The sequence below is a fragment of the Pseudopipra pipra genome, chromosome 4 (genome assembly GCF_036250125.1).
Source record: "Pseudopipra pipra isolate bDixPip1 chromosome 4, bDixPip1.hap1, whole genome shotgun sequence".
Classification (NCBI taxonomy): Eukaryota; Metazoa; Chordata; class Aves; order Passeriformes; family Pipridae; genus Pseudopipra; species Pseudopipra pipra.
In genome coordinates this window covers 74,165,333-74,189,867 of record NC_087552.1, presented here as the reverse complement: position 1 = coordinate 74,189,867, position 24,535 = coordinate 74,165,333, and the positions used below count along the sequence as shown (strand labels likewise).

The following is a 24,535-nucleotide window of genomic DNA, read 5'->3' as shown; positions in this document are numbered from 1 at the left end:
AGAACACAAATACAGAATAAAATTCCACCCTTTAACCCTCCCTTTCTCTAATGGAGGTTGGATTTCAGGGGTGACAAACCCTTCACACACAGAAAACTTCTTGTATTCCTTTGCCCAGATCACCTTAAAAAAATACTTTGTAGATTCTTGGTGCTGTAAAGTGAGCAGGCTTTCTGTCTTTATGTTTAAATTGACAAGATTTGCCTCTAAAATAGGACAAAATGTACTAGAAAAACGTTGTTTTCCATTATTTCAGCTTACTCATCTCCTGCCTGATGCTTCCTCCAACTTTTGACCTCTGGCAATAGGGGAAGTTCATCACTCTCCTGTTTGACTGTTCCTGAAACCCATTTTCTTCACCCTTTATTTTGCAACACTTTTGAGTTCCTTGCTCACACTCAGCTCGTAAAGATTTCAACATCAACAAAATAACTTCTACATCTTCATTTGTTTTAGATTTTTGGGGCTCTTTCACCCCAGTTTGAAAAAAAAATGCAACATTCCAAAGCACCTTAAATCTTGGTCACCAGAAATCTTGGCCACTTTTACCTAAAATGGGTAAAAAAATGAATCATTTCTTTAAGAGAAGTTTAAAATTTCTAGTGAGGGGCTGTAAGGAGACAACACTTCAGAACAAAACACTTCTGTAAGCCCTCATTTGGATTTTGATAAAGATTTCAACATAAATAAAATAACTTCTAAATCTTCATTTGCTTTTAGATTTTTGGGGCTCTTTCACCCCAGTTTGAAAAAAAACCACAATATTCTAAAGCACAAAGAAATCTTGGTCACATTTACCTAAAATGGGTAAAAAAATGAATTAATTCATTAAGAGAAGTGAAAAATTTCTGGTGTGGGGCTGTGAGGAGACAACACTTCAGAACAAAACCCCAGTTTGAAAAAAAAATGCAATATTCTAAAGCAAGAGAAATCTTGGTCACCAGAAATCTTGGTCACTTTTATCTAAAACAGGGAAAAAAATGAATTAATTCATTAAGAGAAATTAAAAATTTCTGGTGTAGCGCTGTAAGGAGACAACAGTTCAGAATAAAACTCTTCTGTGAACCCTAATTTGGATTTTGATAAAGACTTCAACATAAATAACTTCTAAATCTTTGTTTGTCTTCGATTTTTGGGGCTCTTTCACACCAGTTTGAAAAAAAATGCAATATTCTAAAGCACCAGAAATCTTGGCCACTTCTACCTAAGAGGGGTAAAAAATGAATTATTCATTTAATAGAAGTTAAAAATTTCTGGTGTGTGGGGCTGAAAGGATACAACACTTTAGAACAAAACTCTTCTGTAAACCCTAATTTGGATTTTGGTAAAGACTTCAACATAAATAAAATAACTTCCAAATCTTCATTTGCCTTTAGATTTTTGGGGCTCTTTCACCCCAGCTTGAAAAAAACCCACAATATTCTAAAGCACCAGAAATCTTGGTCACCGGAAATCTCGGTCACATTTACCTAAAATGAGTAAAAAAATGAATCATTTCTTTAAGAGAAGTGAAAAATTTCTAGTGAGGGGTTCTGAGGAGACAATACCTCAGAAAAAACCACTTGTGTAAACCCTCATTTGGATTTTGATAAAGACTTCAACACAAATAACTTCCAAATCTTCATTTGTTTCAGATTTTTGGGGCTCTTTCACCCCAGCTTGAAAAACAACCCACAATATTCTAAAGCACCAGAAATCTCGGCCACTTCTACCTAAGAGGGGTAAAAAATGAACCATTTCTTTAAGAGAAGTTACAAATTTCTGGTGTGTGGGGCCGTAAGGAGACAACCCTTCCGAATAAAACACTTCTGTAAACCCCAATTTGGGTTTGACAAAGACAAGAATGGAATCATGGGAGGTTGGAGGCACCTCACAAACCGTGGAGTTCCGACCCCCTCCACGGGCAGGGAATCCTCCACCGGCCCGGGTTGCTCCGAGCCCATCCAACCTGGGTTGGATTGGGGGAATTTTAAGCACAACCCCACGAGCGTCCTGAAGACTTTTACCAAGCAAACATCCCCCCCTCGAGGCCCCAGGGGCGGTGACTCACGGGGGCAGCTGCTCATGGTGTACCACTCCATGCACTGGCCGTAGGGGAAGGAGGCCACGTAGGCGTTGGAGTCCACGCACTGCTTCATGTTGCTGCACCACATGCACTCGGAGCTGCCGCTGGTGCACTCCCCGCAGGCCGAGCGCAGGGCACAGGGGGTGCGGCACTGCTTGGCACTGTGGTTGGCTAAGAGGGGGGAGAGAGAGGGTCAGTTCCCTGCTGGCACTGCTTGGCACTGTGGTTGGCTAAGAGGGGGGAGAGAGAGAGAGGGTCAGTTCCCTGCCAGGGATAACCACGGAGTGCCTCGGGTTGGGAGAGATTGGGGAAGGTCGGCTCGTTCCGACCTCACCCCCTGCCGTGGGCAGGGACACCTTCCACTAGCACGGGTTGCTTCGAGTCTGCTCCAACCTGGCCTGGGACACTTCCAGGGATCCAGGGGCAGCCACAGTTTCTCTGCCCAACCTGGGACAGGGCCTCACCACCCTCCCAGCCAACAATTCCTTCCCAATATCCCATCTAGCCCTGCCCTCTGGCACTGGGAAGCCATTCCCTGCGTCCTGTCCCTCCATCCCTTGTCCCCAGTCCCTCTCCAGCTCTCCTGGAGCCCCTTTAGGCCCTGCAAGGTGCTGTGAGGTCTCCACTCAGCCTTCTCTTCTCCAGGCTGAACAACTCCAACTCTCTCATCCTGTCTCCACAGGGAAGATGCTCCAGTTCCCTCATCAATTTTGTGGCAGCCCCTGGACACGCTCCAACAGTTCCACATCCTTCTTATGTTGAGGGCACCAGAAACCATTCCATGAACCATCGAATCCCAGAATGGTTTGGGTTGGAAGAGACCTAAGGATCATCCTGTTCCACTCCTCTGCCACAGGCAGGGACACCTTCCACTAGCCCAGGTTGCTCCAACCTGGCCTTGGACACTCCCAGGGATCCAGGGGCAGCCACAGCTTCTCTGGGAATGCTGTTCTGAGGGTTGGCTTTATCTCTCCACAGCTCTGTCTTTCACCCCAGTGAGAGGTTGGGAAGAACCCCCACATTTCACACGAGCACACTGGAACCTGTTCTAAGGGATTTGATCAGTTCCCCACATCAAACAAGCCCTGAGAGCAGAACTAACTCGGGAGTTTTCAGTGTGAGCCAACACTTTATCATCTGTTTCAAGTGACTGCTCTCAGACCAAGTTAAAACTTAAAAAAACCAAGTTAAAGCTTAAATCAAAGCACGTCGAGTGAAAACACACAGAATGTGGAGTTCAGGTTCACATTCGGGCTCTGCATCCTGCACTTCCACAAAGACCCATTTCAAGTGGTTCTCACTTCAGAATTTTATGTAATCAACCAACTTTCTTACTACTTAAAAAGAGGCACTAATTGGTATTCAGAAATAATCAGCTATAATGGAGAATGAGCAGACCAAGCCATCTGAAAAGATATGCAGTTCCAACAAAGCTGGAAGACTTTTCCCAAAAGCAAATAGCTTCTTTTTTTTTTTTTTTTTCTCCAAGTTCTCATATCTCCAAAGTGTCCTGCTCAATTAATTTCAAACTTTGATAAAATCCTCCTCTGGCTACGGAGCCGGGGAGGGGAGAAAGGGGAGTTCAATTGGAAAGCAGCTTTTATTTCTTTATTTTAGTTTAGTTTAGTTTTAAACAGGAGATTGCTCCATAGCATAATTAACCTAAATGTCACATCCAGGTACGCGACGGAGAGAGAAAAATAATTAAAATCATGTTACTTCAAGTATTTTACAGTTAAGGGCGTAAATGTTGAGCTATTTTTAAAATCTCCACTTCCTGCACGAAGGAACTGCACAAGATACTGGTTCAGAACCACTTTTCTTTGGCAAAGTCAGGACGCAGCTGGTTTAAAATGTGATAAATCGGAGGGGTTTTTTTGTTTCTCCAGGAAATATAAACTGAGTTGGATGTATATAAATATAAAATATATATTATACATATATTATATATTATATATTTTTATATATATATTTATATATATATATATATAATATAAATATAAATCCAAGAGGGGTGTTTTCACCTGGCCTTTCGCAGATGCTGCCGTTGAGCTCGTCGATACACGTCGCCACCTTCAAGCCCTGCTGGGATGGCTCAGCTAAATAGACACAAAACCCAGCATCACTGGGTTCCTGGGGAAGCCACTGGACCAAGGTGTCAGTGAAAGGGGACATGTCTTCCCAGCACCAGTAGGACACGTTGATTTTCCTCAGGCCGACCCACGGAGTCAAAGTTTTGGGCTGGGAAAAGAGAGGAGCAGGTGAAATCTGAATTAGCACACAGACACTAATAAAATTAGTAAATATAACTTCTTATGAATTCTTAATATAGAGATCCCATAGCACAGCTGTTTCTGCTGGTAGTGTAATTTTTGGCACATTTTTGTTTTGGGGAGGAGCACCTGAGCTCTGTTGGTATAATATGTTATTTTACTGCTGAATGATATAAACGTGACTGACTTTAAAATGATTTTATGCACTTTTAAACCTTAGAGCTGCAGGTAGTGGCAGCAAGAGGGTTACACAGCACGTTGTGCCAACACCAGCAGGTTTCCTTGTTATGATTAAACACCTTAAAAAGGGAATAACTTAAAATAGGAGTAACTACAAAGCAGAGCCTCCCCCAGCACAGCCACCGATGCTCTGCTTTGTTCTGGTGTCATTGACACCTTATTTTATTCTTCAGTGATTCAGGCCCTCTCTTCCTTGTTAACATCTCATGAGGTTCCCATGGGCTCTCCTTCTCACCCTGTCCAAGTCCCTCTGGATGGCATCCCAGCCCTCAGGAGTGTCATCAGCTTGGAAGGGACATTAAAGATCATCCAGTTCCACCCCCTGCCATGGGCAGGGACACCTTCCAGTAGCCCAGGTTGCTCCAAGCCACATCCAACCTGGCCTTGGACACTTCCAGGATCCAGGGGCAGCCACAGCTTCTCTGACCAACCTGGGACAGGGCCTCCTCACCCTCCCAGCCAACAATTCCTTCCCAATATCCCATCTAGCCCTGCCCTCTGGCACTGGGAAGCCATTCCCCCTTGGCCTGTCCCTCCATCCCTTCCTTGTCCCAGGTCCCTCTCCAGCTCTCCTGGAGCCCCTTTAGGCCCTGCCAGGGGCTCTCAGCTCTCCCTGGAGCCTTCTCTTCTCCAGGGGAACCCCCCCAGCTCTCCCAGCCTGGCTCCAGAGCAGAGGGGCTCCAGCCCTGGCAGTAGCTCCGGGGCCTCCTCTGGACTCTCTGCAGCAGCTCCACGTCCTTGTGCTGTTGTTCCCAGGGCTGGAGCAGCTCTGCAGGGGGGTCTCACCTCAGACAGGGCCAGAGGGGCACAATCCCCCCCTGCTCTGCTGCCCAGGCTGGGGGATCAGCCCAGGATAGAGTTTCCCACATTACAAGCATTCCACACCAATATCCCCTAAACCAGGCTCGTAGTCTCCTCAGACTCACTTTTCAAAGGACACCATAAATAGGAAAAAAACCCTGTCAATTAATGATTTTTGTCTCCCCAGTGTAAGGATTTAAACATGTTGCCATGTTTCTGTAGGAATTAACTCTACACTGAACTACTGGGATATCCAGAAACACCTGGAGCTGTCAGAACCAGGTACTTTGACAACACCCCAGGCTTGGTTTCCTCTTTACAAAAGATTTAACAAACAATCCTGCTTAAATTACACTTTACCTTTCCTTGACTAAATTGACTCCACTCTAAAACACTGCAATTGTTACAATTCCAGTTGAAAACTACAAAGGGAATCAAAGCAGGGAACGTTCTTGTTTCGACAGGGGAATACTTCTCTTAAGTACTGAAGCACGTTCTCCCCTGAAAAGCAGCAATCCCGCTGCCTCCAGCCTCATTTATCCTGGATAAAACTCTTCCCACAGCAGCCTCTGGGACCCAGGAGTTGATACTCTGATGTGCCATGAAGTCCCAGCAGTTTTCCAGCCCAAGCCAGGATTTTAGGGACGCTGCCCAGCATCGTTCTCTGTCAGGGCTGTAGCACCACCTACACAACCTGCCCTGAACACCCCCTGCTCCTCCCAAGGACTGGAAAAATACATGTATTTATTTTACTGATGCATGAAGAGGGACAGATTCCAATTCACTCCCATGAAAAAAGCACCTGCCACTGAATCCCACATAAATAACTCCAAATAAGCCAAGCGGCTCCGTGGAATAAGGAGGTGACATTTTAAACAGCTGCTTTTCTGAGCGGAATAAATAAGTTCCAGTGCTTTGCATGAAACACCTCCAGTGCCCCAAAGGGACCTTTATTTATAAAATATTGTGTACAAGTCAGGAGAGGGCTCCTGCTGCAGCCCTGGATCCCACCAGGGAAACACGGGGGTGATTCCATTACAGAAAGTGATACCTCTGAGGCACCGGGTGTGTTTATATTTATCTTTCCCATTTACATTCCCGACAATCTCGGCTCAGAATCACCCAGAGGGTGCATTGAATTTCAAAAGGAGATCAGTCCTTTTGGGTTAAGAGGCATTTCTGTTGTGTACAGAGCACACAATACCCCGGCAGGGACTTCTCCACAGGCAGAGCTTAATTACTCAGGGGGCAGAAAAAAAGCACTCACCGAGGACTGGATCTTCTGCAGCTCCTTCAGGACAAAATCCACCTTCTTCTGGGTGGTGAGGGAAGCCAGCAGAGCACCGTTGGACCTGCAGGACAGCTTGGCATGGTCATAGGTCTCCTTGGCATTGGTGATCTTCAGGCAGGAGTTGCCAACCAAGTGCCAGTTTGTTCCACAGATGTTTTCTGGGGAAGGGAGGAGAGAGAAAGTAAACCCAGAGACACAGGTGACCCTCACAGCGTTCAAAGGAGGGAGAGAACCATGAAAGAACATGAGCCCAGGTGGGCAGGAAAGCCAATGGCCCCTGGTCTGTGTGTCCCAGCCCTGTGCTGGCACTGCTGGGGCACCTCCAGCCCTGGGGGCACTTCTGGGACCCTCAGACAGGAGAGACATGGAGGGGCTGGAGCGTGTGCAGGGAAGGGAACGGAGCTGGGAAGGTCTGTTCCCTTCCCCAGTCCCTCTCCAGCTCTCCTGGAGCCCCTTTAGGCCCTGCCAGGGGCTCTCAGCTCTCCCTGGAGCCTTCTCTTCTCCAGGGGAACCCCCCCAGCTCTCCCAGCCTGGCTCCAGAGCAGAGGGGCTCCATCTCCAGGGCCTCCTCTGGACTCTCTCCAGCAGCTCCACATCCTTGTGCTGTTGTTCCAGGGCTAGAGCAGCTGAGGGTGCTGGGGGGGCTCAGCCTGGAGAAAAGGAGGCTCAGGGGGGACCTTCTGGCTCTGCAACTCCCTGACAGGAGGGGGGAGCTGGGGGTGGTCGGGCTCTGCTCCCAGGGAACAAGGGACAGGAGGAGAGGGAACGGCCTCCAGCTGTGCCAGGGGAGGTTGAGGTTGGATATCAGGAAAATTTTCTTCCCTAAAAATGTTGCCAAGCTCTGGCACAGCTGCCCAGGGCAGTGTTGGGAGTCCCCATCCCTAGAAGTGTCCAGAAAACGGAGTGGACATTCCCTTCATGCTGTGGTTTGGTGGGAAGGTGGGATTCAGTCAAAGGTTGATGATGATCTTGGAGGTATTTTCCAATTTTAATGATTCCATGAACCCTTCTATTAAAATAAAACCAACAGCCCCACCCCAAACCAGTCTGACTTACTGGTGTGCCCAGAACTAGTGAGGAGCATTGACCTTCCTCCCCAACAGAAGGGTTTCAACACTCTGAGGGAAGGGTTGCCACGGGCTTTTAGGAATTTACGCTACACTTAATTAGTGGGATATCCAGTGTATTCCCTTGTTATTATCCACCAATATTCCCCTGTTAAATCCTAATATTGGAGAAGAAAAGCTGTTTAGGGCAGCTGAAGTCTGACACCAGCATTTAGTTACCTGCAGTATGTAATCAAAGCATTTAGTACAATGTTGAAGAGTAAAATCATTGTAGGAGAAAGAGGAAAAGAAACCAAACTAGTATTTTGTTGATGGCTTAAAACCACTTATTCACCCACAGTTTCCAGGGGACCTTTTTAAAGGCAGGAAAGGGTTGTTGTGCTCCTGTCCCTGGCATGAACTTCCAGGATTAATCCCTGGCTCATCTCGAGCACAATCCCACTCCTGAAGAATTCCTTACGCTCCGTGGTTCGTTATTTCCCGTACAAAAAAACCCTGGGGGGCATTTCCAGTGGGAATTTAGACTTAACAGATTGAAAAGCTCTCGAGTGTCAGTTTTTCAGATGGGCTTTTTACACCCATCATCAAGTCACCCCCTTTTCTACATCAAATTAAACACACCAAGCTCTTGATCTACCTCATTAAAAGATGTTTTTTTCTCACTCTCATGGCTCTGATCTAAAGTCTCCTCGATTTTTAACTCTTCCAGACTGGCAAAACCAGACCTGGACACGTCCAAGCCTATCAGAGTTCCTGGGGGAAGGTTTCCCATGCCCATTAAAATGTCCTGTCTGGTGGGGTTTTTTTCCCCCCTTTCTCTATATTTTATTACCTGCAAATGTTAATCACTGAAGATCCTATATTTTTTTCCCCCCAGTCATTGGGATAAAAAAAAAGTTACTCCAAGGGGACTAATAACCAGCTCCTGTGAGCTCCACTGGAAACACCTGAACAGGAGAATTTTCCTTAAACACTTCAGGTGTTACTGGCCTAATTTGTCCAGTATGTGCCATTATGCTTTTGCACCAATTTAGTTCCCCAAATTAAATAGCATGCATTATTAACTCTAATATCTTGCAGAGGCCTATTATCAACAGCTTTTATCAAATGGAAAGGGAGAGATGAAATACAGCCTAATAATTACACACATGATCACAGCCCTCTTCAGACAATGGGGACTGAAAAAATATTCCAGCAGATTTGATGGATTTATCAGAAATTAAGTTTCATACAAGAGCTGGTATGATTAAACAACATTATTTACTCCAGCCTAGCACTAAAAATTATAGATTTGGGGGGTGAAAAAGATAAAAATGAACCAAAAAACCCCAAACCTCAACAACTTGAATTTGGGATTTTTTTTTCTTACCTGACTATAACCAGCACCTACCTGGCAAAGCAATGCACTCCTGATTCCTGGGCTCCCACTGGCAGTTTTGATCCATGGCACAGCTTTTACAGCTTGTCTTTTTGTTACAGTAATAAGCAGGATTATCCTTGGGACAATTGTCATAGAGAGTAATAGGAACCTAAAAAGAAACAGCACAGGGGAGGCTTTTTCCCATATCCAACCAATGGGGGATTTAACAGCTGTGACTGCAACACTAAACATCCCAGTACAGCCCTGTAAAGCCATTTATAGATATATTTTGGATATTTATGTATCCAAAAGCTGCATGGCTGGGTATCCCAGATATTCCCCCAAGCCACCACCTGACAGGTTTTCCTCACTAGAGCTTCTACAAGAGAGGGTTAATTTGTTATTTTTTAGGGGAAGCTCTGTTGGTATCAAACCCAAAATATGAGTAATGAATAATCACATCATTGTGATTCACACCTCTGCCTCTCCCTATGCCCACAGCCCTCCTAAATCCATTGGAAAATCCCACGAAAAACCCTTGGATCAACTTAAGAAATCCAAGCACGTAGCACTTTAGAGCTAAGGAATAAGAAAACAGGGATTATAACACCGACAGACCAAAATATGGGGGCATTTGCTATTCCACAGGGTAAGTTAAAAGCAAGGAATATTCAGATTCCAGTACCTGCTCCTCTGTGCAGTTGTTGTGTGCTGGGATGCACTGGTCAGAGCACCACTGACAGCTGTTGGTGTTGGCTGTACAGCTGTAGCAGTCTGTAATCTGATCACATTTTTCATTGTCTACAACTAGTAAAGAAAAAAACCTGCATGACCAAAAACAGGCATTTCCCGACAGAGCTCTGAGAACTTGGTTATTTACAGCCAAAGAAACAAAACCTGGTTATTTACAGCCAAAGAAACAAAACCTGGTTATTTACAGCCAAAGAAACAAAACCTGGTTATTTACAGCCAAAGAAACAAAACCTGGTTATTTACAGCCAAAGAGACAACCCAAACGGCGGCGGATTTGCTGTCAGCAACTAAAATCAGGGACTTCCAAGGCATTGGACTGGTGGAAAATTGCATTTATTGGCATTTTTAGCGTCCAAGGAGCCCTAAAACACACGGCCAGAAAATGCAGGAAGACACGAACATGGATGTTCAGACATTCCATGAGGACAGTGATTATTTCCCACCATCTTCCTGCAAGCCTGGCCTTCAAGCAGAGCATTTCCATGCCAAGCTTGAATTTTTCACTCATCTTTCCAATCATTTCTTGCCTGTGGTTTGTGAAAATCTATTGTACATTGAGAGCCCAGCAAAGCAATGTCCCCTCACATCAGTTTCTATTAAATAATTAAAGGATGACAATCTATTACAGAATCAAGGGCTGGATAATTCAATGAATTCAATGAGTTATCCTGAGGGAAAACACAGGAATCAGACCTGAAAACATTCATTCCTTTTGTCCCTATACACAGAATCCCAGAAGGGTTTGGGTTGGAAGGGACCTTAAAGATCATTTGGTTTCAACCCCCCTGCCAAAAAATAAAGTAATTTTTTCCTGAAGTTGCTCCTGAAGTTATTCCTGCTGCCTCTCTTGAAGAGCACAGGATAACTCCACCAGATCCAGACCCCCTTCCCTGCCCCGTGGGGCTGATCAGGGAATTGCTGGTTCTCCAAAGGTCAGTTCTTGGAGCAAATATCTACAGTGATGGTCCAGGCCTGATTCCTGGCTGATGATGGAAAAAGTAAGTCCAAGCAGCAAGACAGGAAAAAGATTTCATGAAGAGCTTCAGGAATGAAACATGGAAACATCTCCAGGACACCTGGTCAGAGGAAGGACTGCCGGGCACATATGGAAGCACAACCACAACTTGACCTCATAAGGGCACACAACCAACAACATGGCAGGCCTTGGAAAGGGGAAAAAGACCCTCCAGACACCTGGGAAGGGGGGATGGAAGGAATGTGGCACCTACCTGGCTTGGGAGGACAGTCTTCAAAGACCTTCTGCTGCTGCTCCAGGGTGGCGTTTTCCCACGGGATGCAGCGGGGAGGGTTGGGAGCCCACACACACCTGACCCCGGGCCCTGCCCGCAGGCAGGACGACTCGTTGGCAAAAGCCTCACATCTCTCGGGGGTGAACTTCAGGATGTCACTCAGCAGGAGGCTGTTGAAGCCTCCAAAGACGTACATGGTGCTGGAGAACATGGAAGCGGAGAGAGAAGGACTCGCGGGTGTTTTCGCGGCTCGCGCGCCGGCTCCGGGTAAACGGGATTTAAGGTCTGAGGGAGGTGTTTTATTACACCCCAGAGGGCATAAATCCAAATAAATAGCTCTTGGTTAAGGGAGGTACTAAAGAAAAGGTCAGTCTAATTTCACTGTTTCAGAGAAGCCACAGAATCTCAACAGACTCAAACCCATCCAAGGTCATGGACTGACCTTCCCCTCCAGCCAAAACTCTGGGAGGTACCTGACCGACCTGAGGAGACCCAAAATTTGGGATCTTTCCTGTAATTCGCAGTGGCAAGAGAGGGAGGAAGGTTAAAAATCTGGGAGATGGTATCACAGCATTAAAGCAGAGTTCAGGAACTGGGACAAAACCTTTTGGTGCTTTGCTGTCGCTGCTCCGCTGGCACAAAACCAGTTTTCATGGCTGGTACCAACTGAGCAGAGTAATTGTGTCAGCTAAAAAAACCCACCAAACAAACCCCAAAATAACAGAATACTTTGTAGGAGAAGGGGTGAGGTTTTTAAACCTTCTTTAGGATCACAATTGTCTCAGGTAAAACAACAAGTTTTATTAGTTACATAAAAATGCCACTCAAAAATTCCCTGTGAATCCAAGTTTGTAGGCACAGGTAAAATGACAGTGGAAAAGGATCAAGGCAAGTTTTGGTTGAATAATGAGTATTTTTGAATATGATTTTCATCCTATTTGAGGACTCCTATGAAATAAAATTTCTCACAGTTGGTTCCACAGGCATAAATAGAGCAATAGCTGTTCACCTGAAAGCAGGGATATCACTACAGTGGGTAAAGCTTTACAGCTGGAATCTCACCTAGGATTTTCTCTAAATATTGGACATCACATGGCTGGGAAAAAAGAGCCCCACAGGATAAAGGTGTGTAAACTGAAACATGGACAGAGATACCACGAGGCAAAGGAAGGTTTGGAGAAACTCCTAAGTAAGAAACGTGAAATGAATTGGAAGGAGCAATTATGAAATAAGGAAGAAACAGAAATAAAGAGGAAATAGGAATACACATAAAAGTAGGAAAAAGGAATAGAAGTATGAAGAAAAATCAAGATATTGAAAGAAGGAAGTGAGCTGAGACAGTTTAGTGAGTTGAGGCAGTTTAGTCCAGTGAAGGGCTGATGGGCACGGGGGGACACCGAACACACTACAAAAGTGAAGAGCTGAGAACTTTCAGAGGTTCAGAGAATCACAGGGTGGTTTGGGTTGGAAGGGAGCTCAAAGACCCTCCAGATCCACCCTCTGCCATGGGCAGGGACACCTTCCACTAGCCCAGCTTGCTCCAAGCCCCCTCCAACCTGGCCTTGGACACTTCCAGGGATCCAGGGGCAGCCACAGCTTCTCTGGGCAAGGAGGTTTGTGCCAGATCCTCACCCCTCTGGTCTCAGTACCACTGCCCTCCCCGTGGGGGGGGTTTATGGAGGTGTGGAATGTCTCTGTCCTTACCTGTTGTACAGCACAGCCGAGTGTCCAAACCTGTTCACGTCGTGGTGGAGCCCCGGGCGGGGAAGGACCGACCATCGATCGCACGCTGGGGTGGAAAACATTCATTTCAGAAACACTCCCAGGATAATGAACAGGACAATTACACAGCACAGTCCTTCCTGGAAAATCCCCAAAGTACCTGGGATCTTCCAACAAAGACATGGAGGGGCTGGAGCGTGTCCAGGGAAGGGAAGGGAGCTGGGAAGGGGCTGGAGCAGCAGGAGCAGCTGAGGGAGCTGGGGGGGCTCAGCCTGGAGAAAAGGAGGCTCAGGGGGGACCTTCTGGCTCTGCAACTCCCTGACAGGAGGGGGGAGCCAAGAAGGGCTTGGCCTCTTTTTCCTGGTCTCTTATCCCAGGGAAAAGGACAAGAGGAAGCTGCTTCCCTCCTTTACCAGTGGAATTTTTCCCCGTGTAACAAGTTCAGTTTTTATCTGTTTACACGTGAATTATTTGCAGTTTTGCCCCGAACCAGCATCACTGAGAACAGAGACTTATCTTCCTTTTTATTTCCATTGCAATTATATTCCTAGAGGGCAGATATCCATGCTTTTAAAAACGTTTCTCGCTCATCACAGCTCAGGGATTCGTGGCTGTTTTTCTTCTTCTAACACAACGTGAGATTATTCCATCTTTTTTTTCTATTAGCATAACATTTGTAACTTCTGCCTTGTTTTTTTTTTTTTACTCGGTTTCTCAGGTAATTTTTTTCCTTTGGGCAGTGCATAAAAAAAAAAAAAAAAAAGGAAAAACAAGCTAAGAAACATCCAACCCACTGAGCAAAGGAACAAAGGCAGGGAAAGTCAGTCCAATTCATGTCACTTCGACTCCACAAAGGGAATGGGATCACCTTGGGGACCAACGTCCCAGAGGCACTTGGATGCAATTTATGCAATTAAGAGAGAAAAGTCAATCTGCTGTAAAGATCCACAGAGCCCTCAAATACTCCAAGATTCTTTAGTACAAGATAAAACTGTTGTGCCATGGACTGAACCTCTGGGAGAGAAAAAATAAAAAGCCCACAAACCAAACCAGTCCATGAGGGCAAAGAAGAACAAACTTATTCATTTTTTACCTAATTAAATCAGAGAACTGTTGGATAAAACAACAGATCCACGGCAATTTTGTCCAAAAGTGCTGAGAAATGAAAGACAAAGTGCCCTGTTGGATTTAATCCTTCGATGAAGTGTGATTTTGAAAGTTTATTTTTACATGTCATCTGCTCGATTTCCAAAGAATTTAACCTACCCCAGCATCATTCCCTAGCCAAGAATGCACCATTCCAATTTTTTAGCAGGAGACTTCAGCAAAATTGGACAGCAATTTGCAATTTTTTAGCCATCAAGTTGCGTGTCATGTGAGGCCAAGAAACATATTTTTCTAGATTAACAGAAGGCCTGGAATGTTTTGCTTTCTAAGCTTCTTTCCCATCTTTAACTCAAGAGCAAGTATTGGAAAAATCGAGTAATTCTGAGACTACAAAAGAATCTTCTCCTTCCTGACTTAGGAGTTAAGCCAAGCCTAAGACTTAACAATGCCCAGGATTTATTAAATGTACTGTTCAAACAGAACACATCTGCTGTGGAAACAGGCAGCCTCTTCCTATGTTTGTGATCTAAATCTGAATTTTTGATGGGGTAAATAGAAGAGTTTTAATTTTCCTTCCGTGGCAAGAAAAGATCTTTGTACAAGTAAAGCTTTACATGAATAGGAGAGGATTAAATGAGGCATTTTTTCCACTTGAAGCTGTTGCAGAGCAAGATATTCTTTGCCAAAGGCCAAAAAGACCAATTTTGGGGACAGGAAGAGTTAATTTGCCATTTTCCAAAAGGGAAAATACTGTGAGATTCAACAGGAATTGCACAAGCACATAGAGAGTTGGATTGTTATCCTGAAACCTTCCCAAACCAGGCATTACCTGGACAGTTTGGACTGAATGCACCCCAACCTGCTCAAGTGGAGGACAAAGGATGAGAAGCATCAATGAATTCTCAGATCTCCCCAATTGCTAAAGCCCAGCACACATTTCTGACACCTGTTGGCATTCTCTTCTCCCAAAAAAAAAGAGATTTTCTGTCCTCAGAACACTCAGTGCATGTGCTCTCCTTACTTGGAAATTTGAGGATGGAAAACCAGGAAAGATCTGCTGATGTCAATAAAATTAGTTAATTCCAAAATGAGTTTTCATGGCAGAGGTTGAGAAGAGCTGGGTTTGAAGCCTTTGGTTTAGACTGGGTTTAATTCCAGTGTTCTCCAACCTTCCAACCATCAGTATGATCACTAATTAACCTAATCACTAATCAATCAGGATCATTAATCAAGATGTAAAAGGTGAGCAAACCAGCCAGACAGATTATCCTAAAAGTGGGGAATAAAGACAATTATTAAAGCCTCTTGGAGAAAACTGACCTTGCTTGGTTCTCTCTGGGTAACTTGTGCCTTGGGAATATCAAGGGACAGATAACAGGGGGTTTATATGGACTTATTTCCATGGAGACCAACATGAATATGAACAAGATAATTAATTACTGCAGAGATCCTGCAGGAAGAACCACCAAGGAGGTGTTTCTGCTGTGACACCAATGCTCAGCCACCCCCCTGAGGGATTCCTGGCACTGCTCCCAGGCAAATGGGAGAAGGAAAATCAGGCACAAGGGGTCCTGCCATGAGGAGAACAGAGAAAGTGGTCTGTTATCTGAAAAAAAGCTGCTCTTTTTGGGCTGAGAGTCTCTTCCCTAAAGAATGAGGGGATCCAAGAACACCAAAACAAGTCTCTCCACATCATGTGAAATTAAATCAATGCAAGCTCTAAATCTCAGGGTAAAACTGAAAATTAACTGCACCCCTTATTTCATGTAAGGAAATTTCACACCAGGAACCTGCCTGGTGACTGAAATGAGTCAAAATGAACATCATTGTTGGCACATTTTGTCCAATTAATGCAAATTGGGGTTTAAATCTAACAGACAGTTCAACAGGTCAGGGCAGACAGCAGAATGCAGCAAGGAAAATCAATCACTGTTGCAATCAAAGTTTAAAAAAATTAAACTGCTGATGAGTGTCACAGAACCATGGAATGGTTTGGGTTGGAAGGGACCTCAAAGATCATCTTGTTCCACTCCCTGCCATGGGCAGGGACACCTTCCACTAGCCCAGGTTGCTCCAAGCCCCATCCAACCTGGTGGAATATCTCATTTTAATTCCTCGAGTTAAAAAAAAAAAACCACATCAAAATAAAGCCAGCTACAAAAATTCCACAGGAATAGGACTGGAAATCACAGGAAGCAGAAGGGACTGATCCCTGTAACAAAGAGGAAAGATGGCACAAGGATGTCAAACCCTGATGATCCAAGTAATTGGTTCAGCTGTGTTTTCCTCTCCCAAACCAGGAGGGAGATCTCAGTGGACACTCACTGCAAGATTTCAGATTTGTGTGATTATTTCAGGTGATCCATCCTGAGAACCCAAATTCAGGGAATTCTGAGAGCAGCAGACAGATGTGATAGAACAGAGAATGGTGGTTTTCCCCACTGTGAGCTGTCTGGGTGCGTATGCACCTCCTTTTAGATAATTCCATCTCTTCTTTCAGATAATTCCATCTCTCCTTTTCTTCTCCTTCTCAAATTCACCATCTCTGGACTCCAAATTCACAAATAAATGCTGCCCTCTCCTGGCTACTCAAATTCAGCAAAGCCAACCTACTACTCTGCTTTATTGCTGAATAAAGCAATTAAAACCAGAGTGTGCACTGCACAGGCTGAATTTCAGCAGCTTCCAGTGCTTGGACCTGTCCTAAAAACCTGCCTTTTTTTATCAAATAACAAATTAAAACCACTCCCAAAACATCAGGAGAACTTATGGCTGAGACAGCAGGACAGGGAACAGCCTCAAGTTGTGCCAGGGGAGGTTTAGATTAGATTTTAGGGTGCATTTTTTTCAAGGAAAGGGTTGCAAAGCACTGGAACAAGCTGCCCAAGGAAGAAGTGGAGTCACCATCCCTGGAAGTGTTCAAAAAAACGTGGATGTGGCACTTGGAGACATGGTTTAGTGGTGAAGAGGGTGGTGTTGGGTTGATGGTTGGACCTGATGATCTTAAGGGTGTTTTCCAACCTTAATGATCCCTTGATTTTTATGATTCTATAACAAAACCCTAATTTTTCATGTCCAAGGTTGTGCATAAACTGCTGCTGGAAATCATGGCACCACCTCATTTCCTTGGAATTCTGGAGCAACCTAAGGAGCCTCCTTCTCCTGATCCCACATCCCTCTGCCCAGCAGTGCTCAGGACATCACACCCAGCGTGGAAACCGGCCACTCCCTCGGGATAGCTGAGAATTTGGGCCTTCCTTGGGATTTCTGGGAGAACTCACCGATGTCATAGGCCATGAAATCCGAGGAGAAGCACTTGGCCCCGTGGCTCATGGAGGTGTCGTTGTGGGTGTTCCCTCCAAACACCAGCATGGTCCCGCTCACCACCACGGCCGTGTGCAGGTAGCGGTAAAAGCGGCTGTCCTTCAGGATGGTCCTTTGGGAACAAAAACACAGCCATTAACCAGGTGTCCTAGTTAGAACAGCTGGGCCCAGTTCATCACTGGAGGGGTGTAACCCAAAACTGTGGATTCTAGAGCCTTCCATGCCATTGCCCAGAAACTGTTCTCAACAGACCATTTACACCCCCTGCCCAGAGCACCCCTGACCCCTCAGGCTATAAACTGGGTGTGAAGAGGCCTGTGAGACAGGAGGATGTTCCTGTCCTCATACCCAGTGTGGAACTCTGAGATAGGAGGATGTTCCTGTCCTCACATCCAATGTGGAACTGTGAGATAGGAGGATGTTCCTGTCCTCATACCCAGTGTGGAACTGTGAGACAGGAGGGTGTTCCTGTCCTCACACCCAGTGTGGAACTCCCCACCCTGAGGGAGGCACTGGGCATTCCTGCCTGAACCTGAGGATATATCATCTTGGAGTCTTGGGACTTTTTTAACCACTCCTGGGATCCAGAGAAGGACTGTGACCACCACTTTTCAACCAGACTGAGACCACCACTCTCAACCAGACTGCAGACCACCACTCTTGACCAGACTGCACCACCACTCTCACCAACAGGTTTTCCCCTCTCCTTTTCCTTTGGACTCAGGGGGCCCAAGGAACACCACTCTGTTCATGCCCCAGGGTGCTGGGTTATACATTTGTGGTTTGTGTGTTAAAACCAACTGTTTGTCTGTATAATCATATTTATTGTATTATTTTCTTTAATTGTTATTCTGACTTATAATCTCTCTTTTGAGTTGGGTTCATTTCCCCTGCTGGTTTACCTTTAAACCAGCACACCAGGCTGAACAGCACCTGGCACAGACAAACCAATCCATAAACCCAAGTTGGAGAAGTGCAGGGAAAGGGGGGATAAAGTGTTTAACTGCTTTTCCTAATGAGGTGTTTAACAACTTCCTTTCCACACTCTCCCATCCCTTCTGTAACTTCATTCTCATCTTCCCATCTGCTTTGCCAGTTTAGAGGAGAAATATATCTATGAGAGCCTCTTTCCAAAGCTATGGATCTTCGTGTCATCAATTCCCTCCCCAGGAATTCTCAACTTTTCACTCTAACGGGGCTTTTGAGCACAGACAGCCTGGGAGGACTCCAATATTTTAGAGTAACTCTGCTTTTATAGCAGCCCAAAGGATTCTTTCACACTGGGCAGCAGCTGCTGCTCAAAACTAACAATCCTGTTTCAAGGAAACCTGTGCAGCTCCCAAAAATGGAGCCCTGCAGGTTAATACCTGCCCAAATCAAGGGCTCCTCTGTGACTAAATCATGGAGAGCACTGATCAAACTGAGCACTGATCTCAGTGTTAATCGGGGGGAGTGATGGCACTGAACACAAAGGGTCATCCTTTGGAGAATTTTCCTGCTGTTCTGAGAGGGTTTGGGTTGAGGGAGGGGATTCTGCCCCTTTCCTCTGGTCTCATGAGACCCCCCTGCAGAGCTGCCTCCAGCCTTGGGAACAACAGCACAAGGACGTGGAGCTGCTGGAGAGAGTCCAGAGGAGGCCCCGGAGCTGCTGCCAGGGCTGGAGCCCCTCTGCTCTGGAGCCAGGCTGGGAGAGCTGGGGAGGTTCCCCTGGAGAAGAGAAGGCTCCAGGGAGAGCTGAGAGCCCCTGGCAGGGCCTGAAGGGGCTCCAGGAGAGCTGGAGAGGGACCTGGGACAAGGGATGGAGGGACAGGCCAAGGGGGAATGGCTTCCCAGTGCCAGAGGGCAGGGATAGATGGGATATTGGGAGGAAATTCCCAGCTGTGAGGGTGTTGAGGCCCTGGTGCCTCAACAGAGAGGCACCAGGTAGAGAAGCTGTGGCTGCCCCTGGATCCCTGGAAGTGTCCAAGGCCAGGTTGGAGCAAGCTGGGCTAGTGGAAGGTGTCCCTGCCCACGGCAGGGAGTGGAACCTGCTGGTGTTTAAGGTCCCTTCACCAAGGGACACCAAGCTGAGCACGTGGGTGACAAACCATCCAGGGGGACTTGGAGAAGGTAGAGAAGAGCACCCATGGGAACCTCATGAGATTTAACAAGGAAGAGAGGGCCTAAATCACTGAAGAATAAAATAAGGGAGTCAATGACAGCAAAAAAAAAGAGCAGAGCTACAGAGGAACAGTCAGTCCCACCCTCTCCCTGCAGGGCTTGTTCCCCTTCAGGGCTCCCTGGGCTGGCAGAGCCGATGTGACACGAGGAAGTTGGTGCTGCAGCAGTTTGGAAGAACATTGTCACATCTGTGACATTTTTGTGCCTGTTCAGCCAGATTTGCTGAACTGGCTGAAGTGGAGGATCAAATGAACCCACAGAGGAAGTGTGGTTACACTCTGTGCACGAGGGAGCAGGAAGGAAGAGGTTGGAAATTAGTCCCTCGTTATTTCTCTCATCAGCACAGACTCACAGAGAGTTGTTGCAGAAACACAGAGTATTTTAACCCTCAAAAAAAAAAAGAGATAGGGTGACTCAAATTTCCAAGTCTTAACTCAAAAGACAGTCTCCTTTTTGTCAGGAGCTTTTAGAAAGAACTTGAAGAAAATCACCACAGAACTAAGGAGAATGTATTTCACCTCCAAGTCGTGAAGTGAGGCTACAGCTTTTTAATAAAACTCACCTTTGGGCAGAAACAAATCACAGAAGATTTTCAGCTTAAGAAATGAACATTTCGAGGAGTTACAGAGCCAGAAGAAAATGGGGTTGTAATAGAAATTCTTTTACAGTCTTAACTGCAGAGTGAATTATCCCTCACTTGACTGCAGTAACTGCACTCATATGCACAGGCTGGCAAGGAAAAAACCATCAAATATTTCTCTTTTCAGCTTGAATGGAACAACAGATTAAAATGGATTGCTTGGCTCGTTCACAGCCTTGATTAGATGTGATTATATGATTCTCCATTCATAATAAAGGGATATAAAAATAAGAGATCCAAGAGAACAGCATCTCTCCTGAACGCAGGCAGACACAAACCACTGTACCCTTCTCAAATCCTCCACCCTCTTGTTCACCAGAGACAAAAATACGGGGTGGGAAAACAGGAAAAAGAAGGAAAACCCACTTACCACATCCGGGAATCGACTTCATATTTGTACAGATCATCTGCCAGCCTGTACTTGTTGGCATTGAAGGCTTTGTAACCCCCATGGATGTAAATGGATCTGGTGTTGGGATCATAAACGCTGCTGTGGCCATACCCCCCCTGCACCAAAGCTCCACTGGTCTGTAAAATGCTCCAGGTATTTGTCACTGAAAAAAATAGGGGGATAAAACACAATCAATTGCTCTCCATTAATAACTCATCAGCAACACAAATTGGGATTCCCCTGACTCAGATCTACACACTGTCTCCATCACCTCACAGCCAAAAATTCCTCCTTCAAGGAGTTTGTTGTCGAGAAGGACTGTAAAGTATTTTTAATTAGAGCAGAAGCAGCTTTTTCACGGTCATTTATTACGTTTTTGCAGGCAATCTAAGTAAATGAGAGATAAAAAATCGAGAAATAATAGATTGCATTCCAGTGACATGAAAATGCCAGCACTGGGACCTGGTTTGGAATGGGACCCAAGAGCACTTTTACTTTTTATGTATGCATAAATATATATATATATATAAAGCCAGACAGCACTTGAAGGCAAGTCTGACTGTGAAGAACAGGGCAGTTAAAAACTAATATGTGATTAATGGTCCTGTATCTCACTCACTAAAATAACATTGGTCTGAAGCACTTTAGACATAATGTAACAGCAACTGGAATAAAAATGCCAAATTACACAGCAAATCTCCATAGTAAGTGCAGAATGAAACCCTGCACAGGCTTCCCAACTCCAGGGCAGAGCTGGCACATAAAAAACAAAGGAATTGGACAGTGTGGGAAAAACAAACCACTGCCCCACATGTCCTGGTTCTCCCTGGATCTCTCCAAGAGGAAGAAAACTCCCTCATGTGGACACCAGAGAAGCAGCTCCAGCAGATTCCCTGGATCAGGATGACTAGAAAACAAGGATAACAGGTTCTAAGTGCAGACAGAGCCACTATTTTTGAGAATAACCAGCACATTCCTGCTGTGAGCTTCCTGTACTTAACCAGGATCCCTACCTGTTCCATGGAGCCAGGGATGTGACTCCATTTCAGAGTCAGGAGGGAATTCAGTTCACCTGGAGAGCTTCCTGTGCTTCACTAGGAATCTCTGGATCTTAAAATCACCCTCAGAATCTTAAAATCATCATTTCTATTCCCAGGGATATGGGAATACAGAAATCCATCCCCTGTTCACCCTAAGCCCCTGCTTAGGCGACACAAGGGTCAGGTTAAGCAGGTGTTTGGTCTGAATGAAAAAAATTCTTACGGAAAAAAATCTGATTAAAAAGATAACTTTCAGAAGTGTTGTTTTACCAGAGAGAAATTCAGTTTTTCCCCCAGTTCTCCTGCTCTGTTTCTCCACTACAGATTTTTTTTTTTTTGCTTTCAGGAGCTACCCCAGGGTGTGAATCATAGAATCATAGAATCACAGAATCAGCTGGGTTGGAAGGGACCTCCGAGATATCAAGTCCAACCCTCGATCCAACCCCACTGTGGTTCCCAGCCCATGGCACTGATGCCACATCCAGTCTGTCCTTAAACACCTCCAGGGATGGAGAATCCACCCCTTCCCTGGGCAGCCCATTCCAATGGCTGAGCACCCTCTCTGCAAAGAAATTCTTTCTAATCTCCAACCTAAACCTCCCCTGGCACAGCTCAAGACCCAGCCCTCTTGTCTTGCTGATGGTTGCCTGGGAAAAGAGCCCAACCCCCAGCTGGCTCCCCCCTCCTGTCAGGGAGTTGCAGAGAGTGAGGAGGTCTCCCCTGAGCTTCCTCTTCTCCAGGCTGAGCCCCCCCAGCTCCCTCAGCCTCTCCTCACAGCACTTGTGCTCCAGTCCCTTCCCCAGCCTCGTTGCTCTCCTCTGCACCTGCTCCAGCCCCTCCATGTCCTTCCTGAGCTGAGGGCCCAGAACTGGACACAGCACTCCAGGGGTGGCCTCACCAGCGCTGAGTCCAGGGGAAGAATCATTTCTTGGACCTGTTGGCCACCCTGTTCCTGAGCCAGGCCAGGATCCATTGGCCTTCTTGTCCCCCTGGGCACACTCTGGCTCCTGTTCAGCTTCTTGTCAATCCAAACTCCCAGGTCCCTTCCTGCCTGGCTGCTCTCCAGCCCCTCTGTCCCCAGCCTGTAGTGCTGCAGGAGGTTGTTGGTGAAGTCGGAGGCCGCTCGTTTTGACAAATATTAAAAGCTCAAGAACTGCCAAACCAAGGCAAAGCTGAGGCAGGGAGGGCCCCACTCACCCAGGTTGTACTCCTGCACGTTGCTGATGTAGCCATAGAGGGGGCAGTGGCCAAAGATGACCAGCATGACGGTGCTGTTGTCCCGCAGGGTGACGATGTGGGCCGAGTGTCCCACCACGGCGTATTGCTCCTTGGCCTTGGGAGCCACCTGGGCCCAGCTCTGGTTGGAGATGTGGAACACCCACAGCTGGCTGCTCACGTTCCCCGTGGCATCAATCTTCCCTCCATACATGTAGATGTTGTCCTGAAAAAAAAGGTACATGTGGAAGAAGGCCAAGGGATTTAGGAAATACGTACGGAATGAATTGCTGGTCTGAAGTAACCAAAAAGACTTGATGAAATCTCCTGGAGAGGGACTTAGGATAAAGGATGGAAGGACAGGACAAGGAGGAATGGCTTCCCACACAGACAGAGGGCAGGGATAGATGGGATATTGGGAAGGAATTCTTCCCTGTGAGGGTGGGGAGGCCCTGGTGCAGGTTGAGCAGAGAAGCTGTGGCTGCCCCATCCCTGGAAGTGTCCAAGGCCAGGTTGGAACAACCTGGGAGAGTGGAAGGTGTCCCTGCCCATGGCTGGGAGTGGGACTGGATGATCCTTAAGGCCCCTTCCAATCCAAACCATTCTGTGATTCCAGGATGAATTCCCATCCTTTCAGGTTGTTCAAGTGCTCTGTTTGTGAACGCTGCTGCGGGGGAGTTTTTGAGTGTTTATAATTAAGCTTTGCGTAGCCTTGCACCGTGATGAGCTAATTAACATTCCAAAAAACCAAAGGTCAGGAAAGGATCAGCTCATTTCCTTTCCAAAGCCTTTGCCATCCTGCTCTCCCCCACAGCAAGGCATGAGGGGGAGAAAGGCAGGTAAAAGCATCAAATCCACTTGCTGTGGGTGCTGGAAGAGCAGATTCACAGTTTTCCTGCAGGAGCAGAGCAAGTTCCAAAAATCCCTGATTCCCCAGCTCTGCTTTGGTGTCTTGGACAACAGAGCTCATAAAAATATTTATGGGATCCACACAAAAGGCAGCTGGGAAGCAGCTGAACTCCAGCAAACTCTGCCTCAGGCGTGTCTTGCCAGCACAGACAGCAAAGAGGAGGAAATAATGGACTCACTGACCTCAGACAGCCCTAAAATCCCTGGAAAAAGGGTAAACAAGGAACACACAAGCAAAGGCACCACAGACTTCCCAGGACAGCAGCTCAAGGATTCTCTGGAGCACGAGCACACAGCCTGGGCTAACCATGGACAAGCCTTGGAAGGAGAAATGCTTCTCCCAAACACGACTGATCTGGGATAAGGGGTGGGAAGCCAGGGGGAAGAAGGGAGAAATCAGCTGGGAAGTGAGTTTGGAACTCTGAACTTACCTCGTGTAATGCCAAGGAATGACCATATCTCATCTCTACCGAGTTCACAGAGTTGTTCAGGGGAAGCCACTCCTCAGAAATAAGATCATACCTGGGTAATAAAAACTGAATTAACCTCCAAGGAACAGGTATTAAAGCTGGGAAAGTTATGGCTTGTCCTTTTCAAGATTTGGGGGGAATTATTTACCAAAACAATATCATGATATAAATTATTATTTACTAAAATAATAAAACCTGCCATGATTTCAGCATGCACAAAGCTCCCACAAGCTACTTATGGATTAAAAAACCCAGTCCAGCCTGCTCTGTTACTCAACATTCACATATTGATTTGCTTTATCCTGTGTCCTTTCCAATGCAAATCCAAGAACTAATGAACTGTCTATTAACCTGTGGCAACCAACACCACATCATCCCTCAAAAAAGTCTAAAAACTTCACACTGACTCAGGTAAGTTCCAACTACTTGATAAAAAAAACCCCTGTGAGTGTTCAAA

At 46.1% G+C, this 24,535-nt stretch overlaps 1 protein-coding gene across 2 annotated transcripts in view; it reads right to left on the bottom strand.

Annotated features, from left to right (window-relative positions):
• Positions 1-24,535, bottom strand: part of ATRN (attractin) — a 163,548-nt gene that overhangs the window by 83,475 nt on the left and 55,538 nt on the right. For both annotated transcript variants that reach the window (XR_010430335.1, XM_064653595.1), the window contains exons 7-17: positions 24,040-24,130; positions 22,682-22,925; positions 20,424-20,607; positions 17,211-17,365; positions 12,805-12,889; positions 11,080-11,300; positions 9,783-9,904; positions 9,128-9,266; positions 6,647-6,828; positions 4,090-4,306; positions 2,051-2,236 (exon numbers count right to left, since the gene is read on the bottom strand). Coding sequence is in view for 1 of the 2 variants with exons in the window: in XM_064653595.1 (XP_064509665.1) it covers positions 2,051-2,236; positions 4,090-4,306; positions 6,647-6,828; positions 9,128-9,266; positions 9,783-9,904; positions 11,080-11,300; positions 12,805-12,889; positions 17,211-17,365; positions 20,424-20,607; positions 22,682-22,925; positions 24,040-24,130 (1,826 nt within the window). In the remaining variant the exon portion in view is untranslated. The remainder of the gene's footprint in view (positions 1-2,050; positions 2,237-4,089; positions 4,307-6,646; positions 6,829-9,127; positions 9,267-9,782; positions 9,905-11,079; positions 11,301-12,804; positions 12,890-17,210; positions 17,366-20,423; positions 20,608-22,681; positions 22,926-24,039; positions 24,131-24,535) is intronic.